This window comes from Lottia gigantea, assembly GCF_000327385.1.
Source record: "Lottia gigantea unplaced genomic scaffold LOTGIsca_35, whole genome shotgun sequence".
NCBI lineage: Eukaryota > Metazoa > Mollusca > Gastropoda > Lottiidae > Lottia > Lottia gigantea.
The window spans coordinates 1573992-1587417 of NW_008709190.1; the positions used below are offsets into that span (position 1 = coordinate 1573992).

Below are 13426 nucleotides of genomic sequence, written 5' to 3' on the forward strand. Positions count from 1 at the left end.
TTTCGAGAAATTCTTCATACATGATTGGAACTATTATCATGATTCGAATACCATAATAATTGAGTTCCAAATATATTTCATGATTAAAGTAACATAGCTATTGAGTTATGTTCATATATCATGGCTAAATTATTCATACATGATTGGAACTATTATCATGATTTGAATACCATACAGTTAAATTGCAAACATAATCCATGATTTAGAAAATTTACTTCTGGTAATAAATTTTTGCAAAATTAATCATACATGATTGGAACTATTATCATGGTTATTCCATTATTGTGCAAAACATAGGAGATCATATTGTGTATTTATGTTATTTCCTCCTGCTAAAATTGTACTAAAGAATGACATATTGTCTGATACTAAACAGCACTTTCTCTAACTCGTATACCCCAGATACTGGTTCTACGTACTCCTGTAGTTGGTCGAGCCACACTTGAGAAAGGGTAGCTATTAATCTCTATACTTGGCATACTTTCTTGTAAATGTGTTAAATACACTTCCCGTAACATACCAAAAACTTCTAAAGCTGATAATGATTCAAGTTGTGATAATACTCTGAAAATAGAATTTTCAATTGTTTACTGAATCAAAATTAATAGTAATCCTAGTGGAAGTATTCAAGTTAGTATTGGATTGATTTTAGATGTATTTATTTCGGTAAAACATTAGTCAATGCATTTTGCTTATCGGTCACTGTGTCTCTTTCTAGCAATAGTTGACCAAAACCTGTCAGCACTATTTTGGGGCAAGGGCAATAACTCTGCTTCAAACGGTCGAAAATAGCTCAAATTTGAACTTAATCTTAGTTTTATGAACATGTATACACATACCGAATTTCATTGACTCCATCAAAAAATCGCGTTTACAAGCAAATGTTGACGGATGGTGCCGACAATATACGTCCACATAGAGAGATGTGGGTGTATAAAAACTGACCATTAGCCTGTAATGTAATGACATGACTCTCCATAAGAACCATGCTATATTCTGCTGGTGGACAATGATAATTTTGAACATTTGACAGGGTTTACAACTCTGCAATTCTTTCTAAGAATCCACATAGCTAAAATTCTTTATTTGGACTCATCACATAGCCATCTCAAATAGTACTTACGGTATAGTAGTAGGTATAATAGAGTAACATCTACTTAAAGCTAAATGTTCCAACTGGTGTAAATTACTAGCTATAAGGTGTACTGATAAACATGTTATAACAGTTGAATCACTTAGATCTAATTCCTTTAACCTCTTACACCGATCTGTTATTTTCATAATTTCTGAAAAGTAATATTTCCGTTTTATTACTGATGTTAACTCTTCATTAAGTGGATCAAAGAGCTTAATAGGATTGTATGTGTATCGGGGACACTGATAGTATCAATTTGCACCATTCCCATTTTCAATCAGACGTCTGGTTCCTGCAATTCCACCAAAACTAAAGGTTTGATGATGTAACTAATTACGAAGGTTCTTATCCAATACAAACACATTTTGTAATTAGTGATGTCCTGTCCATTAAAAATAAGTGTTTGATGACATCACTAATCGCAAATCATGACCTAAACCAAAATTGAGCATCAAAACACCAAGTTGGCAGGCAAAGGGCATTATTTATTTATTATGGACTGAGCTCTACATATAAAGAACGTAGATCATAATTCCTATGATCTAGTCTAGAATGATATTCCTGTTATTGTATAAGGTTCTACGTACCATTATCTGTTATATTTTCTCTACAACCACTCCAATTTAGCTTGACCAATCTGTTAGGTAGATTATTAGATATATACTCTATAGTTTCTTTATTTAACCATGTCCAACTTATATTTAAACATTCTAATCTAAAATACAAACAGAATATGTCAACAATAATAAATGAGACTTTAAACTAATTAATTCGGGGACTTGATCTTTTTGATCAATGTTTTTACTAAGTATAGTCCATTTGAGGATAAAAATCAAGGCACTTACTGAGTAGTTAATGAGGATAAAAATCAAGGCACTTACTGAGTCGTTATTGAGGATAGATATCAAGACACTTAATGAGTAGTTATTGAGGATAAAAATCAAGGCACTTACTGAGTAGTTATTGAGGATAAAAATCAAGGCACTTTCTGAGTAGTTATTGAGGATAAAAATCAAGGCACATTCTGAGTAGTTATTGAGGATAAAAATCAAGGCACGTACTAAGTACAGTTGATGAGGATACAAATTAAGGCTCTTACTGATTAGTTATTGAGGATATAAATCAAGGCACTTACTGAGTAGTTATTGATGATAAATATCAATGCACTGAGTTCAATTATTGATGATAAATATCAAGGCACTTACTGGGTAGGTATTGAGGATATAAATCAAGTCAGTTACTGAGTACTTATTGAGGATAAAAATCAAGGCACTTTCTGAGTAGTTATTGAGGATAAAAATCAAGGCACATTCTGAGTAGTTATTGAGGATAAAAATCAAGGCACTTACTAAGTACAGTTGTTGAGGATACAAATTAAGGCTCTTATTGATTAGTTATTGAGGATATAAATCAAGGCACTTACTGAGTAGTTATTGATGATAAATATCAAGGCACTGAGTTCAATTATTGATGATAAATATCAAGGCACTTACTGGGTAGGTATTGAGGATATAAATCAAGTCAGTTACTGAGTAGTCATTGAGGATAAAAATCAAGGCACTGAGTACATTTATTAAGGATATTTATCAATTTACTTAGTACAGTAATTAAAAATATAAATCAAGGCACTTACTGATTACAGTTATTGAGGATGGGTTCCATACCATGATGTGTTATACCTTGACACATAGTTAAATTTAAACTTTCTATTTCACTATTCTGTCCTATATATCTATAGATGGGAAACAAAGAAAGTCATGAAAAATATTTAAAGAGATTGCTTAAAATTCAAATACAGTCAGGTGTTAGGTGAGCTTGGAATATTCTTGTCAAAACACGTCACATGTAAATTGTGTTAAAACTTTATGTACTTTGTTATTAAAGAAGTGTGTTATACCATAATATATTCCCTTGTGTTTGTCCAAACAGCTTCAAGGATCAGAACATAAGATCATACTACCAGTTGCTTTCACATAGAAATTATAATGGCTGCAAGTGTACCATTATGTTTGAGTTTCCATCCCTCTTACTCCCAGTCCTTTTGAAATTAAAAGACCTGTACCTACCTACATATAGAATCAGTAAGTTTACAATTTTCTAAGCTGAGCTTTTTTATATTGTGACATAGTGAAAATAACTGTTCTAATATTTCTGGAGGTACAATTGCCATACTCAAATCTAAATACTGTATAGCAACATTACTGAAATAAAGTAGGAACATATCAATTAACATAACATACTGTTAATATAGTTTATATTTTTCTTTTCTTTTAGATGCTGAGATGTTTCATTATACCCAGATGCTTTTTCACAATTTGAAGAGAAGTTTTTCCACTGAACTGGAACTTCCAATTGATAAGAAAGCCATAGAGCTCCTGTTTACAAATTTTTGAATTTTTAGCCTTAACAGTGAAACTGGAAAACACTGACACTCTATCTGTATGTGTTTTGATAATAAGTTAGGTTATATAATTTATTTACCTGATATTAAGTTGATTACCAAGTATACTCTCATTAACACTGCCTAATATCTAAATAAAAACACCCAATAAAATACTTTCCATTATACCTTTCTGAATATATCATTTTTATCAATTTTTGCACAAAATTATGCTTATTTTTGTCTGCAACAATCCAGTATCAAATCAGTGCAATGTTTATGAATCAGAATATGATGAGCAAAAATTTAATTCTGACAATATTACCAATTCTTACAGGGCTGTTAAAGAAAAAAGTTTTTCTGAATTTTTTATGTGTATCAGGGAAACTGATAGCATCAATCGACACCATTCCAATTTTCAGTCAGACGTCTGTAGTTCCTGCAATTTTGATATCACTGAGTGTCTGCAAAATGATGCTTTCAGTGTCCCCCTGATACACATACAAATTTTCGTAGGCCTCTTCACAATCTCTTTAAGATAAGAATTTACATCTTGAAATTTTGAAAATCAGAATTGCTCTACTATAGAAATCAAACAAGAATAACATTTTATGAAAATAAGTAATATAACATTAACAAACCTCTGATTTAGCTAAACGTAATATCTTAACACCTCTATTAACAATATTAGATAGTGTACTAGGTGTTATTGTATTATTTGATAAATCTATTTTCCGCCATAATGACTTCTGTTTCCTAAAATATATTTCAAGATATATATCTATAGTTATAGTCTTAGAATGAACATAAAACTTAAGTTCTTGAAATGGTCAATAGGTGTATATATTCATCAGTTAGTTTACCTGGTGTCATAAAGTTACAAAAGAATCCCTGTAAAATCTGGAAAATTGGAAAATTCATCAAACTAAGTAATTATTGAAAAATGCTTAATCTTGATATTAAGCGTTTTTCAATAGTCAATTGCATATTTATGATAATTATTAAGTTTTTTGGATTTATCGGATTATATAAGGATCCTGTTATGTTATTTATGACACCAGGTATATCTACTGGCTCTTATTCACCAAGTTTAAAATTCTTAAATTTTATGTTAATTCTAAGACGTAGTATCACTTTAATCATAATGTAAATAGACAAGATTGAGTCGATCCATGAATAATAGCATTTGACGTTACAATACATATCATATTTGCCATATGGAAGAAAGTATAACTTTATCAAAGTTTTAATTGATTATTATAACTGTATATTGCAGATAACAAAAAACTAATATTTCTTGTAATTTATTGACCATTTGATAAAAGCTGTAACGTTTAGGGTCACAAATGGTACTTCCACTGTTAATTTCTTCTATATAAGGATGAGGCATAGTTGTATGTCTTTACATGATTGTGTTGAATGCCTAGTGAAGTATCGATACACTTATATAGTGGCATATTGTATTACAGTATTGCTAGCAATACTCAATAAGCTACACCATCAATACTATCATGCCTGTCAATCTGAGCTGTAATATTGTAAACCTGGGATCTCCCTACGATTTCATTAACATGAAAGCATGCAATTCACTTAGCAACAAAATTTAAACACTTACACTAGATGACTCCACCTTCGACAAACTCTAGCACATTTAGCTAAAGTAAATCTTGGTAATAGATGAAATATATTCAATATATTTTCATCTAATAGTTTATTTATGTAATCTGAAATATAAAACAGTTGTTGTGGAAAGCTTATATAGGTTTTTACAAGAGCCACTGCTACCAGATCCACAACCTTCAGCACACAGATGCTAAATTTTTAAACATTCATTTAACGGTTGAAACTGAAAATCAATTAAATGTTAAGGATCTACATAATTTAAAAATTTCAGGGATATATTTACTAACAATGCTTTGAACCATTGTGAAATTTTATTACAAATTATAATCAGGAACAAAGTCTACAAAAAGCATGAAATTTGAGTTACATGTTTTTTTTTGTAGCCAATAAATTTTTCTTTGGATTTTATTGAGGCTTTTGATTTAAACTTACCGCTTCCCGAAATTTCTTTACATTCTTCTTTGCTGCGAAATTTTTTACTCAATTTTATAGGCTTAAATCCTTCAGTATTAGGACTAGAAAATGAACAATTATTCCGTTGACTAGGTTTCAGTATTCGTGGTGCCTGAAAAGTTCAAATAGAATATTGTCTTACAGAATTTCAGACTTTCAGGGAGCCCCCCTACCTTGTTCAGACATAAGCTGTCTATTCATTGGAAATTAAGCTCGTGTTAGATAGAAAAGAATTTCACTTCATAAATATTACATATACATGCATACCAGGTTCCAAATTTTTTTACTTGAGACTTGGATGAAGTTCTAGAGTCTTCACAAGGTTTTGTGAATTGATTGACTTTGGCGTTGACAATTTATCACAAATTCATGACAATATTATAGAATAAGCACACTTTTCATAAGCTTATAAGCTTCTATAGAGAAAAGAAATGAAATGAATGGAGTTAGTTTTATGTCCTACTTTTCTGCACCTAAGCTTCTATAGAGAGAGATGAAGGCACATAGTAACTCACCAAAGGAATGGTAGGGGTATCTCTGTTTATAGCTGAAGCTGGTGTGTTTTCATGTATAATACCATCACTGCTATCTGTATCTTCCCCACTCTCACTAATTATCAAACTCACACCCATTTCAGTATAGATACTTTCTGTCTCATCATTTTTATCTTGGATTTTTTTACTTTTATTCTTTACAACTTTCCTTTTTTTACTGCAGAATAAAAGGAAAATTTTTTTAATAAAAGTATGTTTGCAACCATAATAAAGGAACACAGTCTTCAGTACTTAGTCTGCATACTAGGGTAGAGTGATCTTCTATTGACTGGATAGTCTCTTCTATACTTGGGTCGTCTCCAGGCAATATTGCCTTATAATCAGGTCTTCTTAATTGCATTGAAAATAACAAATATAATAATTTGCATTATAGCATGATATTGAGAATCTTCTTTGATATTTATGGTTGAATAAATGAGTTGGATGTACTTAGGTGTGCTATAGCTAGGTTTAAATGGGGGCCTTTTGTCCCTGTGCAAAATTACAGAGGAGCATGTCCGGAAGGGCTTTTGTCATGTAAACAAATGATCTTTGATAGATTTTCTCTTAACAGGCTATGGCTAATATCATGCAATGTCTCTGTCTTCAACATTTTTGGAAATTGGATTTTAAAAATGAAATTAATCAAGTTTTACGTCCTACTTTTCTGCACCATGTGGGCTAATGAAGGCGGGCAACGCCATGCAGGGAATTAATCTATTATTTTATAGCCTATAAACTTCGAATAAGAAGATTTTGGGCTTACTACATGAGGAGAATCTGGGGCTGACCACTGACACTGTGTCTGTAGGGAGAGAAAAAGGAAGAACTCTGCAGACCTCAACTCAGTGACCAAGTGAAGAAAATATTTATCAAAACAATCACACTTCAAAGAAAATTGTAAATAGTTTCTCACCATGGTTGCTCAATAAAGTTTTCTTTTGAACAATCTATTTCTGATGAATGAAAACTGGTACTTTTCAAAGTTTTCATGATTTTATTTTTACCCCCAGTTTTGTTCATTTCTTGAACTTTTTGAGCTTTACCGCCAAGGATAGTTGCCGGTTCGTTTCAACCGCTCTTCTTGTTTGAGGGCAGGCAAGTGTTAGTACGTCTTAGTCAATTATTCATGTTTACTTCTTTGTCATAAATATCAACCCATAATTTCATACCATAATTTTTCCTTTTTGTTTCTGGGTCTCATTGCAAATTATTTCCAATCAATATAAAAATAGAACCGATTGATTTACTGTATCATTGGGCACTAAAGTGCAGAGATGTCCGTTTTGACGTCTGGCCGATTTAGTTAGAGAACATGATGAAAAGTTGATGTGCCTTGCGTTTGACTTTGACCAACAAGAAACGTGAAAAGATTCTCTTATTGAGATCATTTTGAATAGGCCTAGTCGGCTGAAATTATCATTCTTATTTACACGTGAGTTCACTGTTACGATTGCAAGTTTAATTATGTAAGTTAGTACTTTGGTTACATAAGTCAGTGCCAGTGATGGATTGTCGCTGACTGGTCAGAGATGTGGTTGTATAATACAAACTTATTTTCCCACTTTAAGTTTAAGACTAAAAGTTTATACAGATGGGTTTTGGGGGTTACAAAAATAAAGGCTTGAGAGGAACTGCTCCTGGATTCTCCTTGAGCCTGAGGTGTGCTGTCTTCCATGAAAATACAATATTTCTGTGGGACTAAACAAAGCTGCCGAAACAAGTGCTAGTATCGCCAATCATGCCATGATACGATACCTGTTCAGATACAAATGTCACGCTTTGTAATGTATCGCGATATGGGGTAACCGTAATGGGATGAATTTAAAACCAGTTTATCTTCAAAGTTTCAATGTTTATTATACCTTTAATATGTGATATTTGGTATGGTAATGTAGTTGATAGGAGTGGTTAATGTCACCATCTTAAAAAATGTTACAAACAATTTCAGTCAAGTCAGAAAAAATTGTGATTCCATTCGCTGACTCATAAAAATGTCAACTTTTTATTGAAGGAGAGGAATTGTCAAGTCTTGATACAGGACCTGGCAATAGGATACATGTCACGTTTCACAAAATAGGCTTACTTTCAGCTATTAGAAATGATTTTTGAATATTAAGAATTAGGGCTGACTCTCGGAAGCACAGGCCTTGAAAAAGATGTATAAGTACAGTTCTATATCTATTATATTATGTTTTAGTCAAAATGGGAGGATCATCCTCGACCATAGAAAATAAAGATACCAAGGCGAACCCGCCGTCAGAATGCCCTATGCATGCTCAACAAAAAGTGACACAGAAGGTTGATCAGAATGCCAACTATCAGAGTGACTGTCCAATGAGTCAGGGTGAAACTGGTGCTTGCCCTGTTAAACATGGTGGTGGTGATGACATCGATCCAACAAATATGGTAATAAAATGATATTGACTATGTATGCTGAATTTTAATTTGATTGATTAAGTTTAAGATTTATATAATTTTTCAATAAGGGAGATAACTCCATTATGCTAAGTCTCATTTTTTTGACTTCTGTTTCCCATGTGCATTAAATCACATCAAATCCAAACCAACCATAACACTACATTTAATTTTTTTTATTTTAGATGCCGCCACCAAATCAGAGACCCTCAGAAGGACAACCATTTCCATTACCAACTGGTCGGGTAAAATCTACTATTCCAAAAGCGGGTACTGAAAATGAAACCTGGCAATATCCTTCTCAACAGATGTTTTGGAATGCCATGTTGCGCAAAGGTAAGTGGTATGTTTTGTAATCTATTGGTAGTTGGCTTCTGACAAAGCATTGAGATTCTCAAAAGTATTGATTGCAGATTTTCACTTAAACGAAGATTTCTACCTGCTGCACTCAAGCATCTATCATACAACAATCAACCTGAATACTGTCTTACTGCCTTCAATATTAAATGGTAGACAATAGCACAGTTCATAAGCCATTGATTTTCAAAACATTGTATGGACCTCATATCTTAACTCTTACTTAATATTTTGGGGGATACTCAATTTTCTATTAAATTATTTTTGTCTTTCATTAAGAAAGCTTAAATGAAATATTTTCAGGTTGGAAGTGGAAGGATTCAGAAATGGGACCTACTGATATGGATAATATAATAAATATACACAATGCTAATAATGAACAAGCCTGGAAGGAAGTGCTAAAATGGGAAGCTATGCATGCATGGTAAGATAAATTTTGTTTACGGCATTAAAGATTTATTGAAACTGCTTGTACATTACCATTGTGCCTGTTTTCTAAGACTTGTGTCTAAGTTTTCTCAGTGAAACAGGTCTAAGCTGATTGTCCTCTGGGCACTTTTCTTGTATCTAGCAAGTTTGTTAAAGGTCATTTTGGTGGGTCAGTAGACCCAGGTCTTCTGTGCTACATAGTGCGCAATTAAACAATCCTGAGACAGAAAAAGAGAGGACTATTGTTGCGGTCCATGCAAATTTGCAATGTGTGGAATAAGCTTCATTAACCAAAAGTAAAAATCCAATTTTCATCATTGCATCATTTCATTTTGTTTAGTGAATGTTCTACACCAAAATTGAAGAAGTTCGGAGGCAAAGCTACACAATATTCACCAAGAGCCAGAATACGTCATTGGTTAGGGTAGGTCATCTATTCAGAAATCAGATTTAACAGGAGATGGAGCCCAATTATATTTAAAAAATTAATTTGTCATAATATGTACTTTACCAGCTAATGACTATTTTATATCACAAATAACATGGGAGGTTTTTATTTAATGATTAGCGAACCAGGTGTCAGATTTTAATCTTAAAACAAATATGTAGATAAATGTATCCATTAGAATTAAAAGAGAAAAATCAGTAGTTTGACAATATTAGTTCATAATTTTTGACAGCTCTGAAATGATCAGGGCAGTATTATCTTGACAACTGCGAAAGCTAAGACTTCTGTTCAACTGTATTCTTGAACTGTTTAGGGTACATAGTCATAGTGAAAATTCTTAAAAACTAGCAATCCGAAAGTGGATCTAAAGGTGTGGGCACGCAACTCGAATCTTGAGTAAAATTTTGCTTGTGCCGTGCTTCAACAACAAGATTATCATGTCGCCGACAGGATTTATAATATCAAACAAGGTTGATAATTGTCCCCCATAGTTTATTGTCTGCAAGACAGACCGTCATCATCCAAACAGATTCCTTTTCCTTTCAATTGCATGCTCCACACATGATTGTCTACAAGGTGGAAAACGACCAACTGAAGATTTTTGTCTCCTCGTGTGCCCATGCCAGTTACTGATACTCAAAACAAGACTCGAATAAAAGCTCTAAACAAAAGTCTCCGACCAAGACCGCACGTGTGCCCGCACCTTTCAGCAACTCTCATAAAAAGTCAAATTTTATGTCTGGCCCTAAACTTGCGGATAATGTCCGATATTCACGTTCGATCAGGTTATTGATCTTGGTCAGTACGGGCATGACTTATGTTCCAAAGAACTTTTACTTTGAAATTAATTGATCCAAACTATTTTATTTTTAGATATGAATTACCATTTGACAGACATGATTGGATTGTAGATAGATGTGGCAGGGATGTGAGATATATAATAGACTATTACGATGGTGGTTCTGTTGATCCTAAATCTCATGAATTTACTCTTCTAGATGTCAGACCGGCTTTCGACTCTTTCACAGCTTTTAAAGATCGAATGAAAGTGAACTATATGAGATGGACTATAAAAGATGATAAGATTGTTGGTGGAACTGCAGTGGATCATAGTAAACCAAGTGTTGTTGATAATAGTAAACCAAGTGTGGCCTCGTAACCCATTGAATTTTAATGTTGAAACAAATACTGCCTCCCAACTCACTTCAAATTGTGCATTTATGGATATTCGAAAACAATGTTTTGTATATAGTGGTGGTGCCAGCCTGACAAGACCGGGGGTACAAATAGGAGGCAGAATGACTTAAAGGGGGACAACTGTCAAAATTGTGATCCTCAGCCCCACAAATATACATATATACTTATAGGAATATGACAACAATTTGAATACAACGTTGTGAATATCCTCAAAATTCTCTTCACAATGTCAAGCTATGAAGAACAGCCTTGACTGCAATAGCCATCTTGGATTGGATTGTACTTTCTTGTATCACAGATGTATCGCTAATGTACAATCCAAGAACATCGCTTCGTATACAACCTTCTGTTATACAAGAAAGTTGACTATTGCAGTCATGGTATAAGCCACGGTTTGTAATATCTTGACATTGTGAAAATGTATCAAAATGTGTTATGTGAATTTGTTGATACATGAACTTTACTCCTCAGTATTCTCACTAAGATTATTTCTTATTTTCCGTTTATGCCTATCTTAATATATCTGAACTTTTGATAAAGATTCAAAAGATTTATTAACAGTCTTTCCAGGAAGATAGCTAGCCACCTGAAAGTATTGTAAATTGGAGAAATGTTTGCTTTGTGTTTTGATATTTGTTTGATATTTATTTGAATAATTGTAAAGTGTATATTTGAAATTTACTTGATTTGTTTTAAATTCAATTATTTCTAGAAAATGTGAAAAGATAGTCTTTACTCTTTTTTTCTCGAGTCCTGGTGTTTGACCTTAGCTTAATCGACCATATATTCCCTTTCTACTTTCATTGATCATATGTGAAAAACATGAAAAATGTTTTTAGGGAACTGGAAACCTTAAGGTAATGTATACCTTGGTGGTTGGTGTACATCCTAGGATCAATTGGTCATTGAAATCCAATAACAGCAGGCAATGAGAGCTGCATCTTCACAATATTAAGCTATTACGAAGTTCTTACTTATACCTTGACTGCAATAGTCACATTATTTGTATCATAGAAGTTGGTTGATAAAGTGATTTGATTGGATTAAATGCTGACCGATACAGCCAATTTGAGGCCTTGACAGAAATGTTTACATCCAGTAATTTACTCTGTGACTGTTTATATATCAAAGTTTCAGCAACTTTTTATTTTACCACAAATTACAGTGAACATTGAAAAGAAACATATCACTCTCCTAGAAATTTAAACCAAAAAAAAAGAGTCCCAAATTTTTGCTGATGTAACATTTTGAAGACATGATATTGTGTTCTCACGTTTTGAGACTAACAGGCTGCCATTCCAATTCTCTTAAAAATATTGGGAACATTTTTGAAAATAAAATTTTCTTTGCTCAAAACAATAAATGAAACATACAATGTATTTACTAAGAATTATATTACATTATGAAAACATTTCAACATTTCTGAAATAACAATCTAAACATGGATTAGGATCAAAATATACTAAGATTAAGAATGAATCCAAGAAGATGAATATAATTTCAACAACACTTCTTTGATGAGCTCTTTGGATAATCACGACTACTAGGACCATTGAGACTGGATTACAAAGACTAAAGTGTCATGCGTCTAAATATAGACACAAAACAACATCCGGAAGAGACAACAAGCAGGTGTTCCTAAACGAAAATTATTTTTTACAGAAAAGAAAAGAGAGACCTGAGTTGTCGATTTATTATTCTTGATAACGAAGGAACAAACTTAACTCTCTCAGCTCTGATCAACCTATTTTACCTCATTTATTCCGATCACTAACGTTTTCTTTTGTGAATTGTAAACCGCCCTCGTGACGAAGTTTACCGCCATTTTGAAGCTAACGAAACAAACAATAACAATAATTTATTACTTGTTACCGACACGAAAGTCATTATCAATATAAATGAAAATGGAAGGGTGAGTAATTTAATTCCTTGTTGATCATTTCTGCCCTAAAACATGTTGTCATGCGTTAATATACTTTTAAATCTAAAATTTGACTAGTTCAAACAATAAACAGTTGATATGACAAAACAAATGTCAAAATGAAATCATATTTGTCATTTAGTTTGTCCGATCTTCTAAAGTAAAACTCTCTTACCACTAGGCCCTATGGTTCAAAACAATTTTTTTTTTGTAATCTTCTGTAAATACAAAATAACATTTTCAAATAGATCTATGTCATACATCTTAGTAAAAAATATCAGTGCAGTGTAAAAAAAAAACACACTGGCTCTGCGCCAAGCCAACTTTTCTAAGGAATTGTGCACATTGTTACTTTGAGTCTGGCAATATTCACTCCAAATCAAAATTTGAGCTTTGTTTAAGAATCATGATCACGACTTCAAAATTATTGCTTTGTTACTACTCTCTGACTACATTGTTTTCTGAATTGAATTTTGGCAATCATTTTCATATATGAATGGATTATAAACTACAAAATACTACTGAGAGTCTT

At 32.6% G+C, this 13426-nt stretch overlaps 2 protein-coding genes across 2 annotated transcripts; one reads left to right on the forward strand and one right to left on the reverse strand.

Annotated features, from left to right (window-relative positions):
• Positions 1-368: 368 nt before the first annotated feature.
• LOTGIDRAFT_162707 (hypothetical protein) lies at positions 369-6223 on the reverse strand (the record flags this gene model as incomplete). Its single annotated transcript, XM_009058705.1, has 10 exons — positions 369-564; positions 1124-1286; positions 1723-1850; positions 2769-2867; positions 3202-3336; positions 3617-3666; positions 4157-4271; positions 5131-5239; positions 5571-5703; positions 6107-6223. The coding sequence occupies 10 exons, from the start codon at positions 6221-6223 to the stop codon at positions 369-371; spliced, it is 1245 nt and encodes a 414-aa protein (XP_009056953.1).
• A 2238-nt stretch (positions 6224-8461) lies between these two features.
• LOTGIDRAFT_120834 (hypothetical protein) lies at positions 8462-10935 on the forward strand (the record flags this gene model as incomplete). Its single annotated transcript, XM_009058706.1, has 5 exons — positions 8462-8533; positions 8728-8878; positions 9203-9323; positions 9669-9752; positions 10650-10935. 5 exons carry the CDS (start codon positions 8462-8464, stop codon positions 10933-10935), a joined length of 714 nt encoding a protein of 237 aa, XP_009056954.1.
• Between the last annotated feature and the right edge of the window lie 2491 nt (positions 10936-13426).